Below are 14,800 nucleotides of genomic sequence, written 5' to 3'. Positions count from 1 at the left end.
TTTCTTTCAAAACAATAATCTGGGCACCACCAATTGTTAATTTTGTGATATAATGCTGTTGTAAAATTTGCTCCTTCACCCTTCTTCTTACAAAATAGACCATTACATCCCTGGTGTCATGACCCAGTCTGGGCTCAGTGAGAGCAAGGACTCCTCCTCAGGAGGAGAGGGGCTTCGTGTAGCCAGCCAGGACTCCTCAGGAGAAGAGGAGCTCCATGTAGCCAGCTCTGACTCAGCAGAGGCTGGTAATCAGGAGCCACAGCTGCTGGCTAATCGGAGCCTACAGCCAGCAGCTGAAGCAGAGCCATCAGTACTCTCCAGCCCCAGCACCACAGGGGAAGCTCAGCCAGGGATTTCCACATGGGAAGCTCAGTGAGGGACTACCAGCACCACAGGGGAAGCCCAGCCAGGGACTTCCATGCCCCCAGGTTCGCCCACACGTAAAGAACACTGCAGACAAAGGCTGAGGCTGGAGCTGCAGGACAGACGGTGCAGTGTTCGCCTCCCGAACCGACGCCAGCTGCTGGAGAGCGAAGATGAGTAGCAGTAGGGTGGAGCCCCAGCAGCTGGCTGTAATCCATGCCTGGCTATAAAAACTGAGCTGAGGGAACTGCCAGGTGTGGAAGCAATGTGTTGACTACCTGCAACCACTCTGTGTTTTGTGTACCTTGCTCGTGCCTGCTTCTGGACCTGACGCTATTGGTAATTGACCTCGGACTGTGCCTGACCTAGCTCTTGGACTCTGGACTCACTCCTGGCATTAGCTCATGCTCTGACCACTGCTTGGCTTTCGATCCTGAAACTTCCCCTGGACTTTGTGTTGAGGTTTGGACTTGAACCACCCTGCTTGGGCTGGCCCAGCCCGTGACACCTCGAGACCTTCCTCGTTTTGGCAAATTTAGAGTTAATTCTATATACTCAGTCAATTTCCATTTGCATGACTTCTTGATCCCAATCCAAAAACTCTGCCAAGACCACAGTAATTTTATCTGTGATATCCTCACCGTCTTCTTCTGGAATGGATTTGAACCTCAAAGCAAATTCTTTTTCTCAGATTTCTAACAGTGCAAAGTTATCCAATTGTTTTTCCATCTGTATAGCATGAGAATCTACTTGGTTTTCTATTATCCCAACCTTCCCATTGATTCAACTCACTTCTGCAGAAACTTGTTTCATAGATTGGTCCAATTTTTAAATTTGCTCTCAAAGCAACAATCATTTTATCTATTCATTTCTCAAGAGTCTATTTTGCCCCCCAAATTCTTCCAACTCATCCATCTTATCAGCCATTTACTGGAAATATTTCTGAAAATGTTCCATTTCTGGAAAATCTAGAGATCCAAGCCAAGTCTTTTTTGTAGTGGTCATGCTTTGTAAATATTCTATAATTGCCATAAGGTGGCAGTAAGCGTCTAAGGCTCTCTAGCCAGGAAGTTTTTTCCTTTCACTATAGCAACCATATCTCTCACTCTTAATTTAGACCTGTTAGTCCTGTTGCCATAGCAACCAAATAAAACATTCACAGAGTCGAAGTGTCTCTTATCTTCATTAGTCAAAACAACAAAACTTTCCCAGTTTCACTTTTTCTTTTAATGAGAATTGCTTTTCATCCCAAACGTACTTTTCCTCTAAAAATGTCCAAATTCACATTAATAAATCTTGAAAAAGAATTCAGTATTGAAACTTTTTACTTTCCAGGTCTATAAATCTTCCAAGAAGTTAGAAAAAGATTTATTTAAACGATTTTTATAGTCTCCTGAAAAAAGGCTCTCCCCCCAAAGGATGTTATCTCATTGTTTTGGAGAAAATCTGTTATTAAATTAATTAGTCTCTTCTAACATAAAGAAATGACGAGTTGAAAGCTTAACATCCTTTAATAGGCTCCAGTAAAGCTCTGAGTAGAGATAACTCTCCCCGATTCTGACTGCTAACCTGAATGCCAAAACCTGTCTCAGCAACAAAGCCCCCCCAGAAGCAATCTTAGGAATGCAAATGGGATAAACTCATGATCTGTCCTTTGATCCAGGCAGATAGCTGAGTGGAAAGCTTTCCCACTATGGCAAATTAGCTGTGCTGTCTCTCAGCTCTCGCTAGGCATCTGCCTTCCTTGACCTCCTCACTCGAACTCTCAGCCATTGACTGCTTCCATCAGCACACAGAATTCCTGATGGTCCATGTTCCTGTGATATACCAAGGATGCACCAAGGAGGAAGAGCTGGCCCACACAGAATCCATGCCTTATCCGGTCCTGTCGGGATGGGATGCTCCCATATTCTAGCATAAACTTCCATCTAGCCACATCCCTGGCCAAAGCTCTCCCTATCAACTCTCTCCAGTGGTCCCTGAGGGCTAGGATGAGTCCTCCCAATCCTCCTGCAGGGAAGGTGGATCCAGAGTTCCAGAGGGTCCAGGCCAAGGACAATACTTTACAAGGGCAGAGGTGGTGGTGACTGAAAGGGAAATCCCAGATGGGAGGCAGGCAGCAAGGATATAACCTTGGCCCATATTTTGGCCCAATTCTTCTGGCCCTCAGTGGCCCCAGACATTAAGTCCGACTGCTGCACTTGGCTCATTTGTCAGCATCTCCCTGGCAGCTCTCCACCCTGGACTCTGCTCTTGCCCCTCCCCATAGTCCAGATGCCATTCAAGCAGGATTTTGTGAAGCCCCTGCCACAGATGCCACAAGGGTTCCAGTACCTCCTAGTCTTGATAGGCTATGCAACTCGATAACTGGAGACATCTTGTCCTTGTTAGCCAGCAAGGCCTAGGAACCAACAGCAAGGACCTGTCGCAGGTCCTGTTCCCAGTCTGTCAGGTGTTACGCCCATTGTCCTATGAAGTCCAGTGTGGACCGACAGCATTGAAAAAGATTACACACAAGCCACTTGCAGGAATGGCAAGAGCAACACACCTCAGAGTGCCAGTTATGAACAACCCCCTAGATTTTTGGATGGGCCCAAAGGTAAACCAAGGTTCAACCCCAACCTCTCCAATGTCCAGGTGGCCCAGCTGCAGGAGCTGTTCTAAGCAATACCAGAAATCTCCACTTGATGCCGTGGGAGTACTTCAATTCTGACCCACACTATACTGACACAACTAGGGCAGGCAGCTCACTCTCTCTGGAGGCCATTTCTGCAGAAGCAATAAGAGATGTCGCACTCGGTAGGTAACATGCTCTCCCTTGGAATCATCAAACCATCTCAAAGCACCTGGTAAAGACCATTGTTCAGATGATAGTGTCCCCATTCTATGTAGATTTTGGGGAAGTCAATAAAATTGTGCTGTTTGATGCATACCCATGATTCATGCAGATGTACTTATTGACCAACTAGGGACCGTGTCAGCCCTAAACATATCCAAAAGGTATTGGCAAATCCCCATGGCCCTTGAGGGCCAGGAAAAAATGTCTTTGCCACCCCACATGGGCTCTTTCAATTCAGAGTGATGTCCTTCAGTTTGCAGGGGGCAGCCACAACCTTCCAATACTTGGTGGACAAGGTATTTGCCCACTGCCAGGGGTATGCCCTGGCATACAAAAATGATATAATTATCTTCAGTCCCGACTGGGATTCTCATGCACAACATCTACAGATGGTCCTTCGGGCTCTAGACGAGATGAGCCTGAAGGTGAACCCTAGGAAAAGTAAAATTGGCTTCCATGTGCTACAATACCTGCCTGGTAGGAAGGGGCAGATCAAACCTCTGCCCGAGAAGGTGACGTGGCTGGAGAAAAGTCCCCTCCCACAAAAAAACAAGTCTACTGATTCCAGAGACATATCGACTACTATAGTAAATTTGTGCCACCTGAATTCCACTGAGTGAACCTCAACTCATCTTCAGGCCTTCCAAATGCTTAAGGAGCTGTCCAGCGCGCCTGTCCTACAGAACCCTGATTTTGATCAAATCTTTATCCTCCAAACAGATACCTTGGGGTCAGGGCTAGTGGCTGTCCTGTCACAAGTTGATGACCAAGAACACCAAATCCTCTTTCTTAGTCGTAAGTTACAACCAGCAGAGCACAACTATGCTAATTTTGAGAAGACGGCCCTGGCCATGAAGTGGGCCATCAGGATCCTTCAATTTTACCTAATAATCCCTTCATATTTGTTACTGATCATGCACCCCTGCTCTGGATGTCACTGATGAAAGACCACAACCCACAAATCCTAAAGTGGTACCTCTCCCTTTTGCCTTTTGGTTTTATGATGAAGCATTGTTCAAGATGCCTACACATCAATGCCAATATCTCCAGGATCCATAGACAGCAGCTCCTTGCCAGAAGCTTCCAAAACTGGGATGGGTGTCCGGAAGCAACTTCCTCAGACTTGGCATCCTCCCCATACCCCACCGCGCTTGACCCCTCCCCAACCAGGTGGCAACACCAACTATGACTCACCCACAGGCTCCTTCGGGGACATCCCCATGGTGAAAATCTGCAGGCCAGTCCAACCCACTGCAGCCACTACCAGCTCTGCAATAGCCATCACAAGCCCCAGAATCATGCTGCCTGGTCACGTGGCAGCCTCACTGTCATATCACATGGCATTCCCGCAGCCAAGACAAGGCCCACAGGGAGAAACAGCCACAAGCCTTGGTGCTGGCTATGGAGGCGTTGCGAGGCCATGGAGGAAAATGGAGAGAGTATTGCACGGGAGCCCAAAGAGAGAGAGAGAAGCAAAGAGTGGCTGCAAGGCCCCATTATTTCAGAGGGGGACAACAACAGGGAAAGAAGGGTGATATAACCTCATCCCACTCTTCCCCCAATTCTGACGCCTGAGAAGCCCAGCGCTAGAGCGTAAGGGCAGCAGACTGGCAAACGGAAGACCATGCCCCCCAGAGAACTTACAGTATTATAGTCTTTGTTGTGAAAATTTGTACAATTGTTTTTGATATTGTCTTATTTTTCATTATTTGTTGTCAACTCATAACTTACCTGAAATGGCTTTTCATTTTTCCTTACCAACACAATTGCTAACAATTATCTGGTTTGTCCCTCTTCTCTAAATATTTTGGCCTTGTGTAAGCATACAGGATGACCAATATCTACGTTTCTTGTTGTAACTTACAAATGGCCTCAATTTCCCTTTGTGGTGATTAGTTATGTCGTAACTCCAGTTCCTGTATTGTGGTTATCTTATACTCCTGAAGCCTTTTGATTATATATTTGAATGTGTCTGCAGTTATGTTTCACTTAGTAGCTGGTTATGTTGAATCTGCTGTTCTGTTGTATTTACTAGTGTTACTAGTTATGTTTGCCACCAAACAGAATAAGCTTCATCATGAACCTACCCTTACATGAGCCTTACTGAATAAGTTATGTGATTTAACAGCAGCATCTTACACTTTTCTTTTGTAATGAGGCACAAAAAAGCTAAGGATATGCTGCCTGTGTAAATTTGAATTATTTTCCACACTGTTCCAGAAACAGTAGCAATCATTTGAAAAAAAATAACTATCGATTTTCTGATTACTATTTGTAGAAACAATGGGTTAAAGTGCCATATGGAAGCTATCCTATCTGACTATACCATTTGCATCAAGTTTCCCAAATACAGGTTGCTTAGCTGTGACTAGTTTTTTTGGAGTGGTCATCTGTGCAGTCACACTAATAGGACTCAAACCTGTGCACAGTATCTTTTGGGGGCTGTGAGATGATACTGAAAAGGAAGATGCCTTCAGGTTCACGGAGCACAAAGATAACAAGACAGGCAATACCATGGTAGATGAGTGGGAGGTCAGCCTCTGGTTCAGAGGAAAGGGCTTGTTCCCACAGAGTGACTCAGAGACACAACAAACAATTCCTAAGTGCTTGGTTCAGGCAATGTTGACAAGAGTTGACTCTGCTCTTCTCTGAGGCAGATGAAGCAACTGTCATGCCTGTCAGCAGTTAGCAATTTTCCTCTAACAGGAAAGGCAACTTTAAAACTTTGTCCTCTGTAACAAGCATGCTGGGGAAAACAAAGGAGGAAAGGGAGGGGAAATACAGAATAAGAAAAATAAAGGGTGGGTGGGCAATGGCCTAGCTGAGGATTTTCCCAGGAAGGAAGCAGTCAAAGAAGACCTGAGCAGGAAGGTGCTGGTATGCTCACTTGAGACATGCACAATGGAGCTCATACTGTCAGGATGGGTGCAGCAAGCACCATAAATCTTCCCTAGTTCAGTTCTTGAAGTTTCTGAACAATAATATGTGCAAGCCTCATCAGTGTGATGCACAGAGACCACAAAGAAGCAATCCTGGTTTGGAGGGCAAGCATAACCCATAGTTTGCTGAACTGGATATAATAGAAAACCATTGTTTGTGCAATCCAATAATTAAGGAAGTGGAGAGCAGAAGAAGAGGAAGGAGAGAAATAAAGCAAGCCCGAAGCTTGGTCATGTAATATTATGAGTGAATTAAATCACTGTGTAGCAAATATGCCTGCATGCATTCTTTTAACAAAGGTAAAGGCAATCCCCTGTGCAAGCACCGAGTCATTACTGGCCCATGAGGGGTCATCACATCATGAAGTTTTCTTGGCAGACTTTTTGTTATGGGATGCTTTGCCATAGCCTTCCCCAGTCATCTACACTTTACCCCCAGGAAACTGGGTACTGGTTTTCAACAAAACCAGTAGAAAAAAATTTCAACCAAAAATTTCCACAATGAAAGGCTGCACATTACCAGTGTGTGCATGCTTGTGCAATATATTACCACTTCATCTATTTGGACATTTACACCAGCACAGAGCGCAGGCTGCAGAACAGACCATGGGAGAAGATCTTTTATTGTCCAGGTTCCCTAGTCACTTTGCCTGGTAAAGTTATTCCAAAGAGCTTGGGATTTTGATTGGAGTTATTTCAAGTCTGCACTGTTGTTAAATCCACGTACACTTTCACCTGAAAGCCCTTTTGTAAATTTAAATTTGGCTACATACTGTTGATCTGATACAGTATGTAGCCAAACACTCCCCAAACAAGGTTAGTTCAAGAAGGCATGGAGGAAAAACTATTAATTTTTTAAAAATGGAATTTATAGTTGCAGATACAGTTATAAATGCAGTAAAACTGTCTGGAACATTTATGCTCACCGTTTCAGTTCAAAGGCATCATCCAGCAACTGTAACCTGTTTACCACAGGAATTGCCTGCAAAGAGTATCCATGTGCTTTTAGCAGATCTAAACAACTCAGAAGGAATTAAATGTCTACTTCATGACAAGGTATCACTAATAGCCATTTGTTAAGCTCCTCATTTATAGTTTAATTGACACTATGAACAAATCTGATATTTTAATGGCTCATTTTTAATGTGTTTTATACAGTACTTTTTAAGGGTAAGCCACCTCAAGCGGGACTCTTGAAGAGGTAGCATAGAAAAATTCTAAATAAATTCAATAAATAAATAATTTAGGATGGATGGCTGAGAGAATGGATGGATTGCTCATTTGGAATTGGGATGCTCACGCACAGACACATCCCCAAATGTGCTTACGTGTAACAAGCACATAAACATGCATACTGGATGAGAAATATACTCTTGGATAGCAGTGTATGTGAACAAGCTCTTCGGATACCGGTGGACAGGAAGCTAAATATGAGTAGTCGGTGTGATGTAGCAGCAAAAAAGGCAAACACAGTCTTGGGGTATATCTACAAAAGGTTAAAATCCAAATCATAGGATGTCATTGTCCCACTATATACCATGTTGCTCAGGCCCCACCTGGAGTATTATGTGCAATTCTAGAGGCCTCATTTCAAAAAGGATGTGGATGAATTGGAACGGGTGCAGAGGACAGCAACCAGGATGATCAGGGACCTGAAGACCAAGCCATATGAGGAAAGACTGAGGGACATGGGAATGTTCAGTCTGGAGACAAGGAGATTGAGGGGAGACATTATTACTCTCTTTAAGTATTTAAAAGGCTGTCACTTACAGAGGGGAACTTGGCAACAGAGGACAGGACTTGCAATAATGGATTTAAACTGCAGGAAGGTAGGTATTGGCTGGATGTTAGGAAAAACTGCTGTCTAGGGATGCAGAGGGTTCCCCCCACCACCACAGTTGGCAGTCTTCAAGGAGTGACTGGATGAATACTTGTCAGGGATGTTTTAGGATGTTCTTGCATGGGGCAGTGGGTTGGACTACATGGTCTGTAAGGTCCCTTCCAACTCTATGATTCTATTCTATGTATTTTCATTCATGCACGAAGAAAGTACTGTGGTTTGATCCACACATACCTTCCCCTGAAATCCCTTCTGTTAAACTAAATGGTCAAAAGAGTCTGATGGTCTAATGCAGTATGTACCCACACTTCCCAAACATGCTTGAATAGAATATTAAATGTATATTCTATGGGAAAAACAAAATCCCAGTTTGGCCCTTATTTTTTCACATTTATACAAGAAATGTTCTTCAGCAAAAAAAAAAAAAGTGGGGGGAGATTTGTTTTCATTTACCGTAAAGCTTCCTTTCACAGTGGTCCAGGAGTGGGGCAGTCCTTACTCTTAGGATATAGCTCCTCTTCTCCAAAGGCAGGGTTACTCCACTGATTTAACCCTGGAGGGGAGGGGCTTGTCCCAGGAATTGCCAGTCTGTTCCCAAGCTTTGACTCCCATCACGATACCGTAAGAGAAAACAACTTTCCTCAACTCTTTCTTTTCCTCCCTGACACCAGTAGGAGGAAGACTACTGTCCTAACTCTCCGTCCACTCCTAGAAGCCGCCTCCAAGAAAACTTGAGTGGGTCAAACTGCCCCATTCCTGGACCACCAAGAAAGGAAGCTTCACAGTAAGTGAAAACGAATCTTCCATTCTCTAGTGGTCCTAAGAGTGGGGCAGTCCTTACTCTTGGGACATACAAAAGCAGTGTCCCTCGGGGTGGGTCATCCGGCTTTCAGGTCTAGATGGTATGTCGTAATACCCTTCTGTCAAAATCTGCAGAGGCCAACTTATCTATCTTGTAGTGCCTGATGAATTATACTGATTATACTGATATCCATGTAGCTGTCTTATCGAATTTTTCTAATGACTAAAGGATTTATAGGCTGCTGATGTTGCTGCCCCCCTTAACGAGTGCACCATGACGCCTTGAGGCTTCTCTAGACCTCTGGCTTGATATGCCAGAATTATGTATCCTCTACTCTACCTACTTAGTGTGGAAATGGGCACTCTCTGTCCCAAAGAGGACCTCCTGAAAAACACAACTGGACTTGTGAAAACTGTTTAGTCCTGCCCAAGTAGAAGCTCACAACTCTACAAAAATCAAGGCAGTGAGATTCTCTTTCGTTCTCATGCTTTGGATTAGGGTAGAAGGAGGGTAGTATTCTCTCTACTGTCCTATGAAAAGGTGGAGTTCACCTTCAGAATGAAGGCTGGTTCTGTTCGTAACTTACTCTTATCATCTTAAAGGAAGGGGCATAGCTCCCTATCTACTGCTAGTGCCTGCAGCTTTGACACTTGTCTAGCTAATGTTATTCCCATCAGAAAGATGGTCTTAAAGGTCAATTCCTTTAGAGGACATGAGGCCATAGGTTCAAAGGGGTCTTTGGATAAATTAAGATTCCATGTGGGAAACTGGTGAGCCCTTGGAGGATTCAACAATGAGATCCCCCTTTGGAATCTGTTGATATGATGGTGATGTATAAGGAAATGTCCCTTCCTAGAACCCCTAATTGCCAAGATGTTCACTTCCTGCTGTCCAAAGGTGCTAGTGTTAAGACTTTTATTCAACTCTTCTTGAAGGAAGGATAGTATCTTTCTAATTGGTTCTGTAGAGGGTTCCATGCCTCTATCCATGCACTACGTCTGGAAACTTCACAGGTAGTGTTACAGACTCTGTGGAACTCTTCCTGTAGGCTAACATAGTACCAATTATGCCTTCTGCACAATCTAACCCTATTAGTTGTTTGTGTTCAACCTCCAGGCTGTGAGGCTTAGCAGAACTGGTTGAGGGTGTGGTACTGTTCCCTGCGTCAACAGGCCCTCCTTCAGTGGGAGGTGCCAGGGATCTATGCTTGATAGTCTCTTCAGGTCATGAGACCACGTCCTTCTGGACCAGAAGTGTGCTATTAGAATCACTTCTGCACATTGCTGTGTGATCTTCTAAAGAACTCTGTGCAGTAGCTGTACTGGGGAAAGCACAGAGGAGTTGTAGAGGCAGCTTGCAGCTCACGGCATCTATCTCTATGGCTTGAGGGTTTCTTCTTCTTCTCAAGTCTTTGCTGAAACTGGCACACTAGTTAGAATATATCTCTGGATAGCATCCATTCTGATTGGTCCATCACTGTCTGGCTTAGCTAGTCTGGCGGGAAGTCGTCCTGGTCTGCTACAGGTACTGCTTTTAGATATTCGAGATGAACCTTCATCTATATAAACATGTGGTGACCTGTGGGAAGATCCTGAAATTTCACCAGACCCAGGCCGAATCCACACTTCCCTACCTTCCGCTTTTCATGTGCATTAATCGCACTGGATTCTATCGCGCAATGTCCCAGTCTGCGTTCACATCCCTTCTCTTACTGCCGCTGCCTCGCGCCATACTTCGTCCACATCCCTGGTAGAATCACGCAATATGGGGTGGGTTTAGATCCGACGTTGCCGAAGACGACATCATGTTCATTTTTTTTCATTTTTTCATCAGATTTCTGCTATAGTGTTTTTTTTGCTAAATTGCTATGGCGAGGCCACACCCCTATGATGCCTGTGATTGGTTAATGTTATTCTATGCCTTCTTCTTTGAAATCCATTGGACCATAATTCTGGCAGGCTAATTTGAACTGATATTTAAGGTGGGGTTATACAAACTCTCCAAACAGGCAGACTAATTATTTGACGCTTGAATGTAATGTTAGAATGATGGATTTCTGCTATAATGGTAATTTCAACAGTTAAAAAAAAATAATTTTAACAGCCACCGATATTTCTGACTGCTCGGCATCCTAAAAATGACATGGAAATGGAAATGACGCCACCCCTTGATGTCTCCGCAGGGATTTTGGATTAAGATTTATGGCCGGGATTTTGGATTAAGATTTATGGCCAGGATTGTGCAACAATGCTGGGAAAGTCTCCTTTTTAAAAAAAGGGTGGGGGAAGGGCAGGCAGGTAGGCATGCTGCGGAGAGAGTGGAAAAGCTTGATAATTGCACGGCAAAGAGGGATGGTGTTCTGGAAAGGCTGCAAACACGGAAGTGGGGTGGTATGAAGGGGACGGTCTCCTTGTGAAACACTTCTATTTGTCCATATCCATGGTGAGAACTGCGCAAGAGAAGCATTTGAACACATGACAAATTCGTCTGAGGTGCAAAGATGAGAAAGAATGGTGGGATTGAGGTAAGAGTATGTGAACAGACCTCTGAGAAGCGAATAATGGGCGGGGGGAAAGCAGAAAACTTGAGACGTGTGGATTCGGCCCCAGTCTCATGGCTCCAAGTTCCAAAAAGTTTACACTGTTGATCATCTCTTCTTCAACCAGATACCCTGTCATTCTTCCTTGGATATGGGTTCCCCAGCCCCACAGACTTGGATCCGTGGTCATCACCATTCTCTTTGGTTCCCTGAGTGAGATGTCATCATGTGATCGGACGAGGTCTAGCCACCGGCTGGTCTCCTGTTTGATGAACTTTGGCAACTAAACTATGTTGGACCTCTTGAGACTTCCAGTTTGGGATTCATGGAGGTCTAACGCAGCTCAGGGAGCTGGGCTGTCGGTGCCGCTGTTTGTGGAGGCTGGAGGGGCGCCAACTGCCCGCAGCCCCCTGTTCTCAGGCGGAGAACAGGCAAGTACGCTTAAGAACTTGAGGGCACGTTGATCTCGGGTGTGAGGGGGGTTCTACACAATGAGCCCCCTTCCAATCTTGAGGTCCCACCTGAAGAAAGGTTGCTAAAATCTCTGCAGCGGCTCTGGAGTCAGTTTCTGGCATAAGACCTACATACCCAAGCTTCAGTAAACCGAAAAGGGAATAAGAACTAATTAGACAATTGAAGCAGCGATTACAACCAAAGAAAAACGTCTACGAAGGTAAAGATTGCTATCTCTCAATATGGGACAGATTATAAAAAGGAATAAAGTGATAAAGAGAATCTAAAAAATGCAAGAGACTTGTTAAGTAAAGGAGAAAGTTCCAGCAAATTAAATTTTAAAAAGTGACACTGTAAAGAGAAGTTAACGCGGAAAATTGACTATTGTTTACATACCCGCGGCTAGGAAGAGATAGCAGACTGTGAGAAAGTTTTATTATCGTGAGAACTGCTGTGAAAAGAAGAGGAACAGGAAGTGCGTCAGAATCATAAAGAGACTGGCAAGAAGCGGCTTGTTAACAACGGAAGCAGAAGGCTGCCATTTTGAAACAGGGCAAAGCTGTGACTTCAAGGAAAACGGAAGTAGGCCATCTTTGGTGAAGGTAAGGGCGATTGCTTCAATACAAAATCATAGAGAAAAAACGCCCAACATTTTGGACTACGCAAACTTTCTTTTCTAAAAAATAAACTGAATCCGGATGGAGTTGAGGAAAAGAGCGGACATGTGGGAGCGAAGTAGAGCTAGCCCTACGATGTCGAAGAAGTGGCAAACTGCGCTGGAAAATTTGGATTAAAAAGTTTCAGAAGGAAATAAAGAGCTTAAAGAAATTATGCAGGAGAACTTTAAGGACTTTAAAGAGGCACTAAAATCGGAGATGGCAGAACTTACAAAAAAAATGGATCAAGTACAGAATGACTTGCAAGCTACACAGCAGAGAGTTAATGTAGTAGAGAACGCGGTTGACACCTTAGCAGACGTGCAGAGAACGGAGATGCGAGGAATGAAGGGAAGAATGGCCGTAGCGGAATGTAAACAAATGGAAAAGCAACTCAGATTTCGTGGGATCCCGGAGATTGTGGAAAAAACAGCCCAAGAGCAGATTACAGAAATTTTGGCGGGCTACCTGGGGAACGAAGAAGAGGAGGTTGCAGCTCTCCTGGACGTGGCATACAGAATTAACTCAAAATTTGCAGCTCAGAAGAAGTTACCAAGGGATATGATCATGCAATTTACGACTAGAAACACAAGAGAGTCAATCGTGAGCAAACAGTTTCATTAGAAGTCGACGGGAAGATGGTGAGAATCATGAAAGAACTGCCTACAGCGGTGTTGTTGGAGCGGAAAAAATACAGAGAGCTGGTCCAGATGTTAAAGGATTTGAAAATTAGGTACAGATGGGAAATACCAGAAGGACTGGCATTTGAATTTGGTGGAGTAAGGAGAAATATTAGGTCGGGTCATGAGATGGAAAACTTTATTAGGGACAATGAAAAGGACTTACCAAAAAGTACAAGAATGTGATCATGGAGTGTAAAATAATATCTTGGAATGTAAATGGACTAAATTCACCTTGTAAGCGTAAGGCTATTTTCCACTGGCTTTTAAAACAAAAATGTAATATAGTGTGTCTCCAAGAGACACATATTAGAAAGCAGGATTTAAAGTATCTGAAATTTGTAAAGCTTGGAAATGAATTTGCAGCAGCCTCCAAAAAGAAGAGAGGAGTTGTATTGTATATAAAGGAGGAACTACAGCCAAAATTAATTTTAAGTGATGCAGAAGCTAGATATTTAGCAGTGGAAATAATTTGGAACTTGAAGAAGACTTTGGTGATTGGAATCTATGCACCCAATGGCGCAAAAGAAAACTTTTTCAAGGATTTACAAAAACAACTCGATGAGCTGACCTATGATCAAATAATTCTGGCAGGCGACTTCAATGGAGTCCAAGACAAAGGCACACTAAGGACACGCCAAAAGGCCGCTGCTGCAATCCAAAGCTTTATTCATAAATGCCGAGGGTCAAATCAAAAGGACAGGGGAGCACCCACTCTCTCCGGCTGCTCCCGGCAGGAGATTGGCAACGGGTTTGCCTGGCTAAATTGTCCCATTTCGCAAGGCTCACAGCTTCATCAAAAGCCACAAATAAATTCTACAATGAAATATACAATACATATGTTGGTTACATCACAAACTGAAACAAAACAATGTACATGGACTTGAATGCAAGGGACAGAAGGAGAAAAGAAGAAAAGAGAAAGGAAATAACTGAAAAAATCAAAGCCAAAGAGATACAACTTAAGAAAAGACCAGGGAAGAAACGTATATACCAGGATATAAAAATACTGCAGGAGCAATTGACGGCAATGAATAATAAAGAATTGGAGTGGAATTTGAAAAAAATGATTCAAAAAATATTTGAAGGTGCAAATAAACCTGGCAAATATCTAGCCTGGCAATTAAAAAAGAAAAAAGAGAAGAAAACTATAATTAAAATACGAGAGGAAGACAGAACATTATTGGACCAACCAGCTATTAGTAAAGCTTTTTATAAATTTTATGCAAAACTGTACCAGAAAAAAGAAGTGAATAGAGATTCAATAGCGGAGTATTTGGAAAGAATGAAACTTCCAACGATGTCAGAGGAATGGAAAGAAAAATTACATAGGGAAGTGACAGAGGAAGAAATAAAAGAGGCCATCCAATCAACGAAATTAGGGAAAGCACTGGGACCGGATGGACTGACGGCAAAGTTCTACAAAATGATGGCTAACAAATTGGCACCTTTTTTGAGAGAGGTAATGAATGAAGTTATGCAAGGCCAAAAGATTCCCGATTCATGGAACGAAGCTAATATATCACTGATTCCGAAAGATGGACAGGACTTGACCAATGTTAAAAATTATCGGCCAATTTCGTTGCTGAACAATGACTATAAAATATTTGCAAAAGTTTTGGCGGAAAGGATAAAGGGATGGTTGTTGGAATTTATTGCAGAAGAACAGGCTGGATTTTTACCTGATAG

At 43.6% G+C, this 14,800-nt stretch overlaps 1 protein-coding gene across 1 annotated transcript in view; it reads right to left on the bottom strand.

The window, feature by feature from the left end:
• LVRN (laeverin) overlaps window positions 1-14,800 on the bottom strand; it is a 105,385-nt gene that overhangs the window by 32,162 nt on the left and 58,423 nt on the right. Inside the window, exon 13 of the mRNA XM_054987546.1 lies at window positions 7,068-7,123. Within this exon, the coding sequence (XP_054843521.1) occupies window positions 7,068-7,123 (56 nt within the window). The remainder of the gene's footprint in view (window positions 1-7,067; window positions 7,124-14,800) is intronic.

This window comes from Eublepharis macularius, chromosome 8 (genome assembly GCF_028583425.1).
Source record: "Eublepharis macularius isolate TG4126 chromosome 8, MPM_Emac_v1.0, whole genome shotgun sequence".
In the NCBI taxonomy this organism is placed as follows: domain Eukaryota; kingdom Metazoa; phylum Chordata; class Lepidosauria; order Squamata; family Eublepharidae; genus Eublepharis; species Eublepharis macularius.
The sequence above is the reverse complement of the archived record's forward strand: the minus strand, read 5'-3'. Positions and strand labels throughout refer to the sequence as shown.